General features: G+C 56.1%; 2 protein-coding genes and 1 long non-coding RNA gene across 9 annotated transcripts; 1 reads left to right on the top strand and 2 right to left on the bottom strand.

The window, feature by feature from the left end:
- Positions 1-1,305: 1,305 nt before the first annotated feature.
- Positions 1,306-9,056, bottom strand: GMPPA (GDP-mannose pyrophosphorylase A). 5 transcript variants are annotated; one of them, XM_053919106.1, is made up of 13 exons: positions 8,978-9,056; positions 8,053-8,113; positions 7,850-7,947; positions 6,033-6,136; positions 5,565-5,751; positions 5,143-5,202; positions 3,937-4,067; positions 2,850-2,984; positions 2,655-2,752; positions 2,431-2,477; positions 2,135-2,227; positions 1,856-2,024; positions 1,306-1,579 (listed from the first exon to the last, which is right to left on the bottom strand). In XM_053919106.1, exons 2-13 carry the CDS (start codon positions 8,090-8,092, stop codon positions 1,479-1,481), a joined length of 1,263 nt encoding a protein of 420 aa, XP_053775081.1. In that variant the 5' UTR covers positions 8,093-8,113; positions 8,978-9,056; the 3' UTR covers positions 1,306-1,478. The 5 variants fall into 5 exon arrangements, with proteins under 5 accessions (XP_053775081.1, XP_053775083.1, XP_053775082.1 ...); XM_053919108.2 differs by having other exon boundaries at positions 8,053-8,107; positions 8,978-9,038; XM_053919107.1 differs by lacking the exon at positions 8,978-9,056 and adding an exon at positions 8,614-8,971.
- Positions 9,057-9,228: 172 nt separating this feature from the next.
- On the top strand, positions 9,229-11,205 carry LOC123480134 (uncharacterized). Of its 2 annotated transcripts, none has more exons than XR_006656018.2 (3): positions 9,229-9,535; positions 10,378-10,430; positions 10,619-11,205. It is a non-coding gene; the product is annotated as an uncharacterized lncRNA (long non-coding RNA). The 2 variants fall into 2 exon arrangements; XR_011650842.1 differs by lacking the exon at positions 9,229-9,535 and adding an exon at positions 10,092-10,221.
- On the bottom strand, positions 9,602-12,107 carry SPEGNB (SPEG neighbor). Of its 2 annotated transcripts, none has more exons than XM_045198380.2 (5): positions 11,975-12,107; positions 11,719-11,874; positions 11,074-11,381; positions 10,036-10,177; positions 9,602-9,852 (listed from the first exon to the last, which is right to left on the bottom strand). In XM_045198380.2, the coding sequence occupies exons 2-5, from the start codon at positions 11,844-11,846 to the stop codon at positions 9,714-9,716; spliced, it is 717 nt and encodes a 238-aa protein (XP_045054315.1). In that variant the 5' UTR covers positions 11,847-11,874; positions 11,975-12,107; the 3' UTR covers positions 9,602-9,713. The 2 variants fall into 2 exon arrangements, with proteins under 2 accessions (XP_045054315.1, XP_024419445.1); XM_024563677.3 differs by having other exon boundaries at positions 11,719-11,846; positions 11,975-12,092.
- Between the last annotated feature and the right edge of the window lie 1,973 nt (positions 12,108-14,080).

The raw sequence follows: 14,080 nt of genomic DNA, 5'->3' as shown, positions 1-14,080 counted from the left end.
CTGCCATGGCCTCTGCCAACCACTCAGAACAGAAGGGTCAGGACTGGGGGGAGGAGAGGGAAGGGACCCAGACCCTTGCCCACCCCTCTGCCAGCCTCTTCCTCGGGGAATTGACCCCAGGCCCAGGGCAGGCATCTGCAGCCTCCTCCCAACCAGGCAGAGAGGACGGGAGCTCGGGGCTGGAGGCAGGGGTCTGAGGAAACAGGAAGCGGCTGCTAACACCCCGGGTCATTTCCCAGGTGCTCTCACACAGCGGGCAGGGCTGGAGGGCCTGGAGCTGGCATCTAGCCCAGTCCCCACCAACCTCATCCCAGCTCCCCGAAAAAGCTCATCTTCCTAACTGCCTGGCTATGAAGCTCTGAAATCCTGGGCTCTGTCCCAGACCCTGGTGCTGATGACGAGGCCCAGCACCCTGCTGCCTGCCACCCCTGCCTGCTGCCAGGACCCCCCTCCTCCCTCCCACCCACGCCCTGCCCCCCCATTCTCTTCGGGTAATTAGATTCCTCTCAATTAGCAGATTACGATCATTACCAGCTCATCTGGCAACTAAGCACCGCACCCACAGCTGGGAAAGGGGGAGCACCAGGAGGGGCAAGTGGGGGTCATGGGCAAACATGGGCAGAACTGGGTTTCAGGAGTGTGGAGTGGAACGCTGGGACCTCCTGTACTCCACTGCAGAGGCCGGGGACCCGCCTACCCCAAAGCAGCGCTGCCTACTGTGATTGCACAGGGAAAGGCACCAGCTAGGCCCAGCCTGCCTGCCATGGGAGAAGATAAAGACACCAGGCCTTGGGTGGGCGAGGGAGAAACCCCCAGCCTGCCAAAAGCTGGGCTAGGAGCAGACATAGCTGGCAAAGCGGAACACAGGCCTGGTCTGGGGCTTGGCAGGGAATGAAGACGGGATGCGCGAGTGATCCAACCTCGGCCCGTGGCTCCCAGTCCCTGCGACTGCCGCCCGTGCCCCACTGCCCAACTGCAAGCCTTTATCATTCCCTCTGAAAGCCTGCACTCCAGGGCCTGAGCCAGGCCCAGTGAAGAGGAACAGGGAGGCGGGCGGGCAGGCGGCAGCAGCAGGGTAGGGTTGAAGGCGGGGCCGCCAGGCTGGGAGCCTTGAGGGCCTCACTCTGGAGCAGCAGCACCGAGGCTGAGGCTGAGGCTGTGGGAGGGGGAGATTTACCAGGGCTCCAGATTCATTATTCATGAGCCCGCAGCAACGACTCCAATTTAAATGCTAATGTGGGGGGGCCTGACTCAGCTGCCCCCCTTCTACCCCCACCCCAGTCCAGGCACAAGCTGAGTCCGCGCTGGCTCCAACGTTCTTGGGGTTTATTAGGGAGTGGAGAGGGAGGCCAGCAGTTCTCGGCCCACCCACATTGCTCCTGGTCTGTGGAGATTCTGCCTGGCTCCCCCAGGTCCATTCTGGACAGACGTTGGATGGGTAAGGGTGGGCGGGGTGGGGGGGGCTCTGGCAGCCCCCTTCAGAGGATGATCTGGTTGGTAAAGCTTCGGCTCAGCTCCTTGTGCGGCAGAACAATCGAGTTCAGGATGAGCACCTCAGCCGGGATCCGGACGCGGCAGCCTGCAGTGTGGGCGAGGGCACCAAGAGGAGGCCATGGGGAGGGAAGGTCAGGGCAAGGAGCTGGGGGCCACCACCATCAGGAGGGACCCCTCACTGCCCATCTGTGCCCTGGCCTCATGCCCCCAGCAATTCACACAGGGACTGGCACACAGCAGGCACTTGGTAAATGTTTGCTGAAGGAAAACACAGCCGCATGCTCACACAAATTCTCCCCCTAGGGCCCAGCTATCACCTGTGGAGGTTTCTCATGGCCCGAAACCCCCTGGGAAGCCATACCCAGGATGGTGATGGCAGGCAGCAGCTTCCCATCCTTGAAGAGGCTCTCACTGTCCATGTGGGCTCGGGGGTCATTGGGATTGGGGTCATTGGGGGTGCCCTCCACACGGGCCCAGCGCCCCACAGTGCTGCCCCAGCCCACAATGCTGTGCAGAACACACGTGTGCTCCTGCCAAAGAGGAGAGTGTGAGCTGAGGGGGCCAGATGCAGAGCCTGGGGGCTCACCCCTCCCCCACCTCCTGGGGCACCGGGCCCTGCTGCACGTGCTGAGCTGCCTACCTGCAGCGTGGCTCCGTGGAGGACAATGCTCTCTCGGAGCCGCACACCCTCGCCTACAGTCACCCCCTCCCCGATGGAGACATTGGGGCCCAGCTGTGGAAAGGAATATAGACCATGAGCCTTGGAATGGCTCAGAAGACCCCAAATCCAACCCCCTCATAATGGGGAAGGAACCTGGTGAGGCCATATGAAAGGCCGTGGCAAAGCGAAGAGATGGTACTCCAAGCTTAGGGGATATCCGCCACCCCTTCCCCCACTCCCCACCTTTCCTCTCCCCGGCCGGGGCCCTGGCTCACCACCGCTGTGGGGGCCACCTTAGCTGTGGGGTGGATGTAGACGTTTCCTAGAAGCAGAAGAGAGGACCTGGGGACAAATACCCGAAACCATACCTGGTCCAGGGAGGGCAGGAGTTGAGATTTTACCTCTGGGTTCAGAGGTCAAGTCACAGCTCTGAGGGCAAAGGGGGCTGGCATTGGGGCAGCGGTTAAGAATTGTGGTGGGCAGGGTGGGGAGGTGGTACCTCGGATCCATGGCCCCCCTGGGGTGTGCTTGGCCAGGCGTTCTGGGTGAGTGAGCTGGTACTGGCCCAGATAGAGGCGGGAGGCATAGAGTGCTGAGCTGGGGACCACAAAGTGGAACAGGGGCTCAGGGACCAGCAGGGCCTGTGCCCACCATCCTGAGGTCTCAGCACCCCCATCAGGGGCCTCGCCCATACCCCGCAGACTTGATCTGGCTCCAGATGCCGTCGTTGAGGTGCACGTAGATCTGGCCCTGCCCAGCCAGGGCGGAGAACACATCCTGCTCCAGGCGTATGGTACCTGCCCCCCGCCACAGGCCTGAAGAGTCCTCCCTGGCAGAGGGGGTGGGATGCTGACATCAGTTCCCCAACAGAGCCCAACGGGTGGCCAACACGGTCTCTTGGGAATGGGAATCAAAGGAAACCAACCCCACCACCTCAAAAGGTCTGGTCAGATCCTCTCCCAAGAGATGCTCACATCCCAGGAAGTTCTCCCACCACTTAGGTACATCAGCCCCCTACTCCCCCAGCTGGGAGGCTGGTCATCCCAGGGGAGCCCCAGGCATGGACCTGCTGCCCATCCTGCCCCACGTCCAGGAGGAGCTTGGCCAGACGTGGCTTTGCCCAGTTATCCCACTCTCCTCCTACCCCCACCTGTGAACCCCACCTCTGGTCCCTCCCTCTCACTGGATGGAATGAAACACAGACAGACTCACCCAAGAGGAAGGCAGCTGGTGAGGGCAGAGACAGTCACAGAAAGAGGGAGAGAGAGATGGTAGAGATGCCAGTTCAGCAGAAACAGAGAGGCCAGGAGAGACGGAGAGAGAAGCAGAGATGTGGGTGGGAGTGAAAAGATGGCTATGGGTAGAGGAGGCAGGAGAGGGAAAGAAGGCAAGGGAGCCACAGAAGGGGACAGTTCCCAGACCTAGGAGGACCGCCCTGGGATGGTGGCTGGTGGTGAGCTTCCTCAGCCACAGTATGTGTGTGTGTGTGTGTGTGTTACCATCTGTTCTGGAAGACATCTCGGGGACACTCAGGACTTGAAAGAAATGGACCAGAAGGGGAGTGGGCAGGTGGTGACAGAGGAGCAACTGGGATGGATAAGGAAGAGGGACAGAATGAGGTTAGAAGGGGAGGGACTGGGGAAGCTCGGCTGGAGATGACAAGTGGAAGAGAGAGAGGAGGAAGAAGGTGAGCAGAATGAGATGCAGCCAGCAGAGACAGGGGAAGGCGGGGTCTGTGGCTCGGGGTACTTGGGGTTACAGGGTCATGGGGCCTGCCTCACAGTTGCCCATCCTGCTGATTACGCTGGAAGACATCCCGAAGGGGTTTCAGGGCTTCTGGGGAAAAGAGGTAGATGCCACAGTTGATGATGTCACTGACAAAGGTGCTGGGCTTCTCCACATAGTGCAGGACCTGAGGGGGAAGCGGGCTGGGGTCAGGAGAGGAGGGGCCCCGGCCACCATCCCCACAGACCCTCTAAATCTCCGGGTCCTCCCTGTTGCCACGGGGGTCGTCCTGAACAGCGGAGCACATCTTGTCACTGCCCTTCAACTTCACCTTCAAGGTAAGTCCAAACTACGTGCCTTCTCCCAGCCCTCCCCACCCCACAGTGCTCCCAGAACACAGCCCCATGCTGTTGCATGCTGGCGCCTTTCGGCAACTCTCCAATGCCCTTCCCCAACTGTCCCCCCGGAAAAGTTCGCTTTCAAAAACCCAGCTGACACTGTCACTCCTTCTCCAAGCCCACCCTGGCCTGCCCCGGCACTCCTGTCGCCGGCCATACGTCACCCGCAGTGGCACTTCCGTCATTTGCAATGGTTGGTTTTTGACTGTCTTTCCCACCAAACTGAGGGCTCCTGAGAGGCAGGGGTTGTGTCTTTCTGGTTCTCACACCTAGCTAGTGTCTAACATAAAACTTCATGTGTGCATGTGTATGTTCACATGTATTTTTAATTCTAAAACTTGAACAGACCAGAGGGGTGTATGAAAGTCAGCTAGACTCCAGAGCAGGGAGTTCAGAGACAGGACAGACAGTTTCAGAGATCCCCGCCGCTCCCTGGCCTGGCTGAGTATGCTCCCACTGCCGTAATTCTGGAGGCACTGTTCCCGGCTTCCGTGCCTTTGCACATAATGTTCCCTCTACCTGCAACGCCTGTCTCCTTCACGATGACAAATTTAACTTAGTTCACACCTCACCTCCTCCAGGGAGCCCTCCCCGCCCTCTCCCAGGTAGACTGGATTGGACCCCCTTTTGTGTTGCCATAGCACCTTGCAGGTATGTCTACTGGAGCGCTGCACCGTGGCACTTAGCTGCCACCTCTGCACCAATCTTTCTTAAAGGGATAACGAGGAACAACTGAGGGCGTGCCCCGCCTGTCTGACGAGACTGGGGTCCACCCCCGGGGTTCCAGCGCTGTCTGGAGGCTGAGGAGTGGGAGAATGAGGACACACAGAAGAAGCGCCCAGCCAGCCCCCTCTCTGCTCTTACCTCATGGGTCTGTGGGTTCTCTACGATGCAGCCGTAGCTGAGGGATTGTGTCCTGTTAGCCTGGAAGACAGACACGCTGAGACAGTGACCTGCCTGCTCCAGGGCGGCAAGGTCTGTTTTCTCTTTCTTGTTTTCTTTCCCCTATAGCACCTGGCACGCAGCTCTGCAGCTCTGCCACTGACAAGCCTTCAGCTGGGGTGAGAACTGACAGCTGCCCTCCCCTCCTACTTCTACGCAGCCGAAGGGCTCAAGGGCTCTCTCCACCGCCACCTCCACAACTGCTGGGGTTTCCAGAACCCCTCTTTCTTGACACCCATTCCCACTGCAACTCCCTGGGCTGTCCCTGCCTCCCCAACACCCTGCATTCCAGGAACCTCTCTGGGTCACCCCCTGGCCCCCTCCAGCCTTCCAGGGTCCCTCACCGTGGTCCCCAGGAGCAAGAAAGGGTGAGGCTGCTGTCTGTGGGCAGCCAACATGGCATTCAAGGGGAAGTCGGAGCAAACATCAGCGTTGAGCACGAAGAAGGCCTCGGGCCCCCCAGCCAGGATCTGGTCCCGGAAATGGTAGAGACCACCTCCTGTGCCCAGAGGGGCAAATTCCTGCAGGTACCTGTCCCCAGGGACCCCAGAGCCAGCTCAGTGAGATAACAGGAGACAGATACCTTGAGCCTAGGAACTGACCCCTCCTATTCCCAAGATACAGCTGCCCAAGGCCCACGGAGAAACTCACTATATATGGCGATTCAGGAATGCCCAAATAAGAAACCTCCTAGTGTGTGAGGGTGACTTCTGGCAAATGCTGACTCCACCCACTCCCCAGGACTCAGACAGAGAACTCAGATGCCTAGGGCTCCCCTACCCCCATGCAGCACATGCGCACAAACATCTGACCTGACTGGAAGGTTAAACTGCTGCTGGGCAGCTTCTAGGAACCGGGTAAGCGGCTCATCAGGTTGGTAGAAGCCAATGAGCAGAATCTCCTGCATCCCAGGGACCTGAGGACAAGGGAGGAGGTTAAAAGAAAAATAACATCTTATAGGAAGGAATGACAAGAGGGAGAAATCCCTGGCACTGGCCCCAAATCCAGAAACAACAGTTTCAGTCTCCGCTGTGGCCCTGGGCACTCATTTTACCAAGTTGGCCTGATTTCTTCTCTGGAAAACAAGCAAGCTAGAAGGTCTCAGTCACTGATCCTTTAATCTTTTATTATTCCATTGGTTGGCCAAAAAGTCTGTTTAGGTTCTTTTTCCCCATAAAATAAAATACACACTTTTCACCTTCACCAACAACTTTACTGATTTGGGTATTTTGAGTACGTCGGCTATCTCCATGTGGTATAATGGTGATTGTTCTCAATCAACGTCTGGATTTGACTGCTGTCAACTTCACCTGGTCTACCTGACCGTGCAGCATTGGCCAACAAGAAATCTCCAGCACGAAACTTCGCAAACCACTTTTGACACTTTTTATCAGTCATAGAATCTTCTCTATACACTGCACAAGTCTTTTTGTGTGTTTCAGTTGTGTTTTTACCTTTCTTGAAATAATGACACATAGTATGCCAAAAATGTGTATTTTCTTCTATCTTTAATATTAAAATGACTACACAAAATTTCACCAATTTTGATAAGTTTTTTTAAATGCATGCTGAGGCCCTGGCTGGTATGGCTCAGTGGATTGAGTACTAGTCTGCAAACCATAAGGTCACCAGTTCGATTCCCAGTCAGGGCATGTGCCTGGGTTGTGGGCCACGTCCCCAGTGGGGGTTGCACAAGAGGCAACCACACATTGATATTTCTCTCCCTCTTTCTCACTCTCTTCCCCTTTCTAAAAAGAAATAAAATCTTTAAAAAATTTAAAAAATAAATAAATGCACACTGATATGACAATACAGTCATATCAATACAGCTGTCACAATACAATCTAACGAAATTGTTTAAAATGAAATTAAAGACAACTAAACAATACTTGAGCTCTTATGGAAAAAACCAAATGAACTTTTCGCCAACCTATCTCCCCACCCCCACATCTGAAGCAAAGCTCACCCTAGGAAAGATTTTTGTCTAGCAAGCTGCATTAAAGGCTAATCCATTCATTTCCTTCATATTTATTATCTGTCCATTTGAGCTTGAGATCAGCATGAGGTAAGGATACCATTTATCAAGTGCCCACAGTGTACTACTTACTTTGCAAATATCTCTAAGCTTCACGACCCCACAACATAGGTCTAATCACCCCACTTTACAAATAAGGGGGATTGGTATATTGTGCTTGGGATGCCAAGGGAACCTGTCAAACCTAGGCTGAGAAAGGGTGAGACATTCGCTCAATTCCTTTTAGCAGGCAGAGACTGGGCTCAAATCAAAACATGGCCAGTCTCAGCTCAGTTTAAAGCAATAAAGAAGTTAGCACCACAGTGAGCAAGGGTAGTGTGATTCTGTGCTTTGTTGTCATGAAGGTTTCCCACCCTACGACTCTAAGTTGTCTCTAAGACTCCTGCCTAATCTCACATTTCATGCTTTAAATATAGGAGTGAAATCTAAGCAAGAAAGGGCCCAGATGACAGACTAGATTAGGAGAAGACAGCAAGACAGCTGCAGTGTACAACTTGGCGGGGAGGGGCATTCCTAGAGTCATTTGTAAGTGGTGGTCCCTGGAGTTACACCTGGTGGGAAGAGGAGCGCAAGTAGGGGCGCCTATTGGGTTACCTGGGCACAGGCCTCGATGTGGTGCTGGATCATAGGGACCCCTGCCACTGGAAATAGGGGTTTGGGCACCTCAAAAGACAAAGGCCTGAAGCGAGTCCCTGAGAGAGAAAAGAGAAGCACATTTCAGCTTTCTGCCTCCCTCTGCCCCCATCCCACCAACCAGTCCGGCCCAACCTCCTCCCCCCATTTCCCTGGCTCCTCACCCTTTTGAGGGCCTCCAATCAGGATCACAGCTTTAAGCATGACAGCGGCTGCTACCTAAACCTCAAATCCCAGAGAAGTCAGGCTTATCTCATACCCCAACCCAGGAACCCCACTCACACCCAACCAAACCCTGAACCCTAAATAGCAACACTGAGTCCTCTCTCCCAGGATGTAAATCCAAGATTCAGTATAGTCCTTCGCTGGGCACAACGCCACACAAATCTCACACATCTCAAATCCCAAACCAATTCCAGTCGGCCTTCACACCCACAGCGATCCCACCCCAATTCTGAAATCCATACCCCGCAATTGATTCCTAACAGACTTCCCTCTGGCCACCAACTCAGCAAGCTCAGAAACTCAGCAACCGATCTCCTCCTCACACCCCAAACCTTAAAACACCAAAACCCCAAGCCACCCATTCCCCACTTGGTCCATACTCATTCTAGATGTTAAGCCCTGAATTCCAACAGTGAACCCTGATACTGAACCTCAAATCCTGAATGAAGCTCAAATATTTAACTACAGCACTAAGAGTGAATTTCAAGTATGAAACTAACCTTGATCTGCATTTGATAAATCCAAACCCTATAAATATGCTGAACCTAAATCCTAAAATTAACCTCTAGGTGACGAGCCCCGAATCAAGAGACAGGTTCCCTTGGCATCCCAAGCGCAATATACCAATCCCCCGAGTCCCAATACTGACAAGTGCTGAATCTTCGGATTCACAGGGCTGACTGCCGACTCTATGAACCTCACAACTGACTGTCTAATAAACCCTAATGCGTATCCGAGGGTTGTGGGAGCAGCATAGCACCCGACGTGCGGACAGCCGGCCGCAACCTGCGAGCCGCCCTCGGTCTAAGAGCAGTCCCTGCCCTGAACCCCCTTTCGCCCCCCGCCTCCGTCAAATCCTTTTACCACTAGTCCCTTCTACTCCAGCTCTGCCGCCAGCTACCGCTTGCTCCTTCCGCGCACGTGTCTTCTCGCACTACGCGAGAACTTCGCAAAGTCTGCCGGGAATTGTAGTTCTTAAGTTCCTCCCCCCCACTTCTAACTCAGAGATGGAATTTGTGGAATAACGTGGGGGCGTGGCCATGGAATTAAGGGGGCGGGCCTAAGTGAGAAGAAGGGTGGAGCCTGAGAAGCAGAGGATTAGGACCACGAGCTGTCTGGAAATGGGCCCAGGGGTATCAGCCAAAGTAGAGGACTAGGTCACAAGGAGAAGCGAGGCTGGAGACAGGAGGGGGTGTAGTCACCCTTGAGACGGACGTGGCCAGCGCGCAAATCCCCCACGAGAGGGTGAGGCTTGAGGTATACAAAAGGAGAGAAGGCGGAGTCATAGACGCCTCTGCCCCTCCCGCTGGAACTGAAGGACCTTCCCTCCGCGACGGAAGCCGTCTCAGACTGTCTGTAAAGTGAGGCACTGGCCTAGGCGCTCTCCAAAATTACCGCTGACCCCAACATTTTGTGACTTTGGTGTGTGGGTCTGGAATAAGTGTGTGTGCGGGTGCCGGGGAGTGGGAACAGCGACTCCAAAGGATAGAATAGACGCGAAGGGTCCGAGGGAGCAGCTTTATTAAGCAAGGTGGCGGGGGGTTGTTGGTGCCACCCACCCCTGGGCTTGGAAACAGAGCGAAAGTTCCAAGGGTCCCTTTCAGGCCACGTCCACGCGAGCGAAGCTCTGGTCCATACCCAGGCAGTTCTCCACGTACACCTCGTACTTGCCACTGTCCTGGGGTGTGGCCCGGCGGATGGTGAGCATGGTGGTGGTAGTGCCGATCTCGAAGAACACCCTGCAGGGCAAGGAAAGGTGGGGCGGGGCGGCAGGTCAGGTTACCTGCTCGGCGGGCCGGCCACTTGGCCAGCTCTGTTCCGCGCTTCCCAGTTCCCCACCCTCGTCCCTCTCCCGCGGGTTTTCTGGGCCACATCCGGCTCCTGCGCCAGGCCCTGCCCTTGCAGCAGGTCCCCGCCCTCGCCTGTCATCCTCTTCGATGTCCTTGCCGTCCTTCGTCCAGCCCACTTCGGGCGCAGGCTCGCCCAGGATCTCCGCGGTCAGCGTCACCGTGGCGCCTTTGCGCACTTTAGTGTTACCCGGTCCCTTCTGAATTTTCGCCGGGACTAAAGGAAGGCAAAGGGAATGCGACCCAGTGAGGGACCTAAAGGTTAGGCGGGACATCACCCTCCCAGCTAATACCCGGCCCTAAATAGGAGACGGATTTAAACTCGCACTGTTACCTCGAACAAGTCTTTAGCCTCTCAGGGGCTTCAGCAACTCAGCTGTTAAACGGGACTAATCCCTGCCTCCTCTACCTTTTTAGGATTGAATGGAAGTCAAAAGAGATACTATGTCTCTTCCAGGGTAGCTCAGTTGGTAAGTACACGTCCTGATACACCAAGGTTGTGGGTTCGATTTCTGGTTAGGGTACATCCAAGAATCAACCAAAGAATGCATTAATAAGTGGAACAACAAATCTCTCTCTCTATCTCTCTCTCTCTCTCTCTCTCCTGCTGTCTCTAAAATCAATCAGTTTTTTGTTTTTTGTTTTTGTTTTTAACAAGGAGAGAAATATACTGTGGGTGAAAGCTCTGGAGTGGTCACACGTCTTGGGGTACCTTGGAGACAATTCTGAGTAGTGGAAACTGCTTTGGAAGACGCAGGAGCCAGAAGACCAGGGCTCTCTCTAACCCTGGCTCTGTCTCTGGATCGCTGTGACCTTGGGGCCCTGAAGTCGAGTGACTGAAATCCACAGCGGACTTCTTAGCCTGGGTGAATGACTGAAACCCATAGCGGACTTTATAGCCTGGGTGAGACGGGATCCCGAGGAAGGGAAGGACTACTCAGCCCTGCGGCGCTGGCCCTGCTCTGTGCCTCAGGCTGTGCCAGGGGCTGGGGGCGCCGCATCCTCCTACAGACTCCACTAGGCCCAGCGATAAACGCGTGACTGAACCCGGCTGCAGACGCCCGCCGGCTTGTGCTGCTCTGCGCGGTTGCATTGCACCCGAAGCGTGCGTACCTTCCACGAGGATGCGCGCGGAGTCGGAGCACTGGCCGAAGGGGTTGGTTACGTTGATGCTGTACTGGCCCAAGTCCGCCAGCTCGCCGTCGCGTACCACCAATGCGACTACGTCAGGGTCCTCAAAGACGTAGCGATACTTGGGCCCGTCGCGCAGCTCCTTGCCATCCTTGCACCAGCGGATGAATGGGTCCGGGAAAGCCGAAATGCGGCAAGTCAGCTTGGCCGCGCTGCCCTCGATCAGCACTACGTCCTTCAGTGGCTCCAGCACTCGCGGTGGCCCCTTCTCCCGCAGTTCCTTCCGGGACCTACCCGCGGGCAGGGTCAGGACCCAGAGCTCCCACAACACTGTTCCCATCCCCCTGCAGCCTTGTGGGCCCGCACACCCTCCCCTGCCTGCCCCCTTGGCCCACTAGACCCTTAAACACCGAGGTTGGGGAGGGAGGGGAGCCGCTCCTGAATCGTTCCCCTAATAAAACGACCTACTCTTGTGGGCCACCCTTCTACCGCAGCACTGCTCTCCCCTAACCCCAGTGACCTAGCAGTCCATGGCACTGTGCTCAGCACCGCCCTTCCCCAAGGCAGGAGTGCGACTTCTGCAGCTCCAGTTCCCTTTCTTCAGAGGGCTCCAGGGCCCCCCCTCACCTGTGGCCCCGGTAAGAGGCCTGGATGCGAATGGCCGCTTTCTGGACTTGGGGGTCGTTGATGTCCAGGGTACATCCCGGAGGCGGGGCCGTAGCCGCCGGCTTTTTGGCGGGAGCTGCTTTGGACATCTGGCGAGCAGAAAACAAGCACGGGGGTCTAGGCTGACTCAGAAACTGCGACCTCCAGTCTTTGCCCCCGGATTCAAACTACCCCGGGGATGGGAGTGTCTCGGGCTGGTCTGAGGATCGGGACTCACCGTGGGGGTAGGGGACGTCGACTTCGGGACTTGGGTCCAACTAACTGGGTAGCAAGCGGTACGGAGCCCTTCCGGATGGCACGGTAGGGGCGCGGGCAGGTGCTCGGCCCTGGGCCCTGGTTTTATACATCGCTCCCCTCCTTGCCTTGTTTGGCGTGACTGCCCCAAGCCCCCCGGGACCCCAGCCCCCGCCCCCTGACCCAAGCAGGCTCCTTATTTAGCCCGAGGATGCCTGGGATGCTGGCTCAGCCGCTGGGACAGGCTGGGGGTGGGGGTGGGGGAAGAAACTCGAGCAGCTCTGGGGTGCACCGCGCGTCAGTGCCTGGACAGCTGGGCGGCTGGACGCGGCCCCATCTCCTCCCAAGGCAAGGGTTATCCATCCCACTGCCGAGAGGACCAGACGAGGCCCCAAGCCGACAGGAGATTCAGCTCCCGGCCAGGGCAATTTGACACTCAGGTGAGCCCCTGGACAAAGGGACGATGGACCCTTCCCCAAACACAGTAGGTTAAGGGGCTCGAGTGTTTGTGGGGGTGCCCCTGAATGAAGCCAGACTAGCGGAGGACTTAACTGTCGAGCCAGCCAATTATAAGAGGGCCACGTGGCTGTCAGGACCAATCCGGAAGCTCCTCAACCCCTCCCCCCCCGCCCCGCCCCAGAGTCTACGGTTGTCATTTCTGCACTGTGCCCCCTGGCGGTAAACTGAGGTAAACCTAGAGGGGACGGAAAAGATTTTTGAGAACAGCGTCCCCTCCTGCCACCTCCATCTCCACTCACTCTCCTCCAGCTGACATGGTAGGGTGTGGCTGGGCTGCACTGTCCCTGGAGATGGACACTAATGCTGACTCAGCGACTTTAGGTCGTCCCAAGCCCACGTGGGGGCAAAGCTGCTGCATCAGAGCACCAGAGGTGAAGGGGTCAGGCTAGCCGCTCTCGGACGTGCCTGGAGTCCCGCCTGCCCAGGCCCGGGAGAGAATCGCTGGCGTTCACTGTGACCGCACACCCAGGGGCGGCGCACTGTCACCTTTTGATCAGAGCAATTTTGACACAGCTCGGCTGACATAAATTACCTTTGCTCCTCCGGGTTTGGAGCAAGCAGTTCACGTGCCATTTCCAATGGAGATGGGAAAAGAGCTCAAGCTCAGAGGGAGGACGGGAGAGGGATATTACCATTTATCAAGATATGAGTTCAGGCACCTCATTTTTATATGAAAACACTTGCAGAGAGTAGGGAATTACAGATTCTCACAGGCAAACTGTATATCTTCATCATTAAAATGACAGTTGAGCAAGGCAAGGCATCTGTCTGGTCCCTTTCAGCTGCTTTAACATCCTATTATTTTATAACATTTAAAATTTTTTTATTTATTGCTTTGAGAAAGAGAAATATCGATTTGTTGGTCCCGCTGTTTATTGCATTCATGGGTTGATTCTTGTATGTGCCCTGACCAGAGGTCAAACCCAAAACCTTGGCATATACAACTGAACTGCCTGCCCAGGGCAACATCCTGTTATTTTACGATGATGGGGATTGCCTCTTTTCTAAGATCCTGGGAAGCCAGAGAGGCTGGGCTGGGTGGAGAGCTGTTTGGGCTCCAGCCAAGGAGCCCTCAAACTCGATCAGCAACACACCAGCACCAGCCCTCTCTGCTCACGGTGGAAGCTTTATTCTTATCACTTTGTCAAGAACAGAGTTTTCAAGGGGTGAAAGGGGGAACACAGTCCCTTTGGACCCAAAGAGAACTAGCTCTCCCCTCCCCTCACCTCAGGGCAGGGCAGCTCAGTTCTGGAACCCTGTGACCGTTCTGCGGCACAGCAGCCAGAGTCAAGGTATGGTCATACCCAGCAGACCCTCTAGCTTGCAGTGGGGATCAGAAGGTCCGGGCTGAGTGTCCCTGGGGCCTAGGAAGATGCTTGTCTGCAGCACCGTCACTGCACACCCACTGACCAGAGGGCTCACAGCTGCATAGGGCAGCTGGTGCCCTGACTGGTGCCCTAACACTGGGAGCAGGGGCCTGGGCCTGTGTGGGTCTCCTCTGCAGCTCTTCACACCACCTGCTCTCACGAACATCGTGCTAAACCCCTCTGTGCAGGGGGCCAGGACCAGA

Source organism: Desmodus rotundus, chromosome 2 (genome assembly GCF_022682495.2).
Source record: "Desmodus rotundus isolate HL8 chromosome 2, HLdesRot8A.1, whole genome shotgun sequence".
Lineage (NCBI taxonomy): Eukaryota > Metazoa > Chordata > Mammalia > Chiroptera > Phyllostomidae > Desmodus > Desmodus rotundus.
Note: the sequence above shows the minus strand (reverse complement) of the source record. Positions and strands in the feature narration are given on the sequence as shown.

Coding starts and splice junctions, on each gene's coding strand:
- GMPPA (XM_053919105.1), bottom strand. Junction 5,203..5,564: donor TCTTGCTCCTGGGGACCACG/GTGAGGGACCCT, acceptor TCTGTCTTCCAG/GCTAACAGGACACAATCCCT. Junction 4,068..5,142: donor AGAACCCACAGACCCATGAG/GTAAGAGCAGAG, acceptor CTTCCCCCTCAG/GTCCTGCACTATGTGGAGAA.
- SPEGNB (XM_045198380.2), bottom strand. CDS start 11,846: ATGTCCAAAGCAGCTCCCGCCAAAAAGCCGGCGGCTACGGCCCCGCCT. Junction 11,382..11,718: donor GCCTCTTACCGGGGCCACAG/GTGAGGGGGGGC, acceptor GCCCGCGGGTAG/GTCCCGGAAGGAACTGCGGG. Junction 9,853..10,035: donor GACATCGAAGAGGATGACAG/GCGAGGGCGGGG, acceptor CTTGCCCTGCAG/GGTGTTCTTCGAGATCGGCA.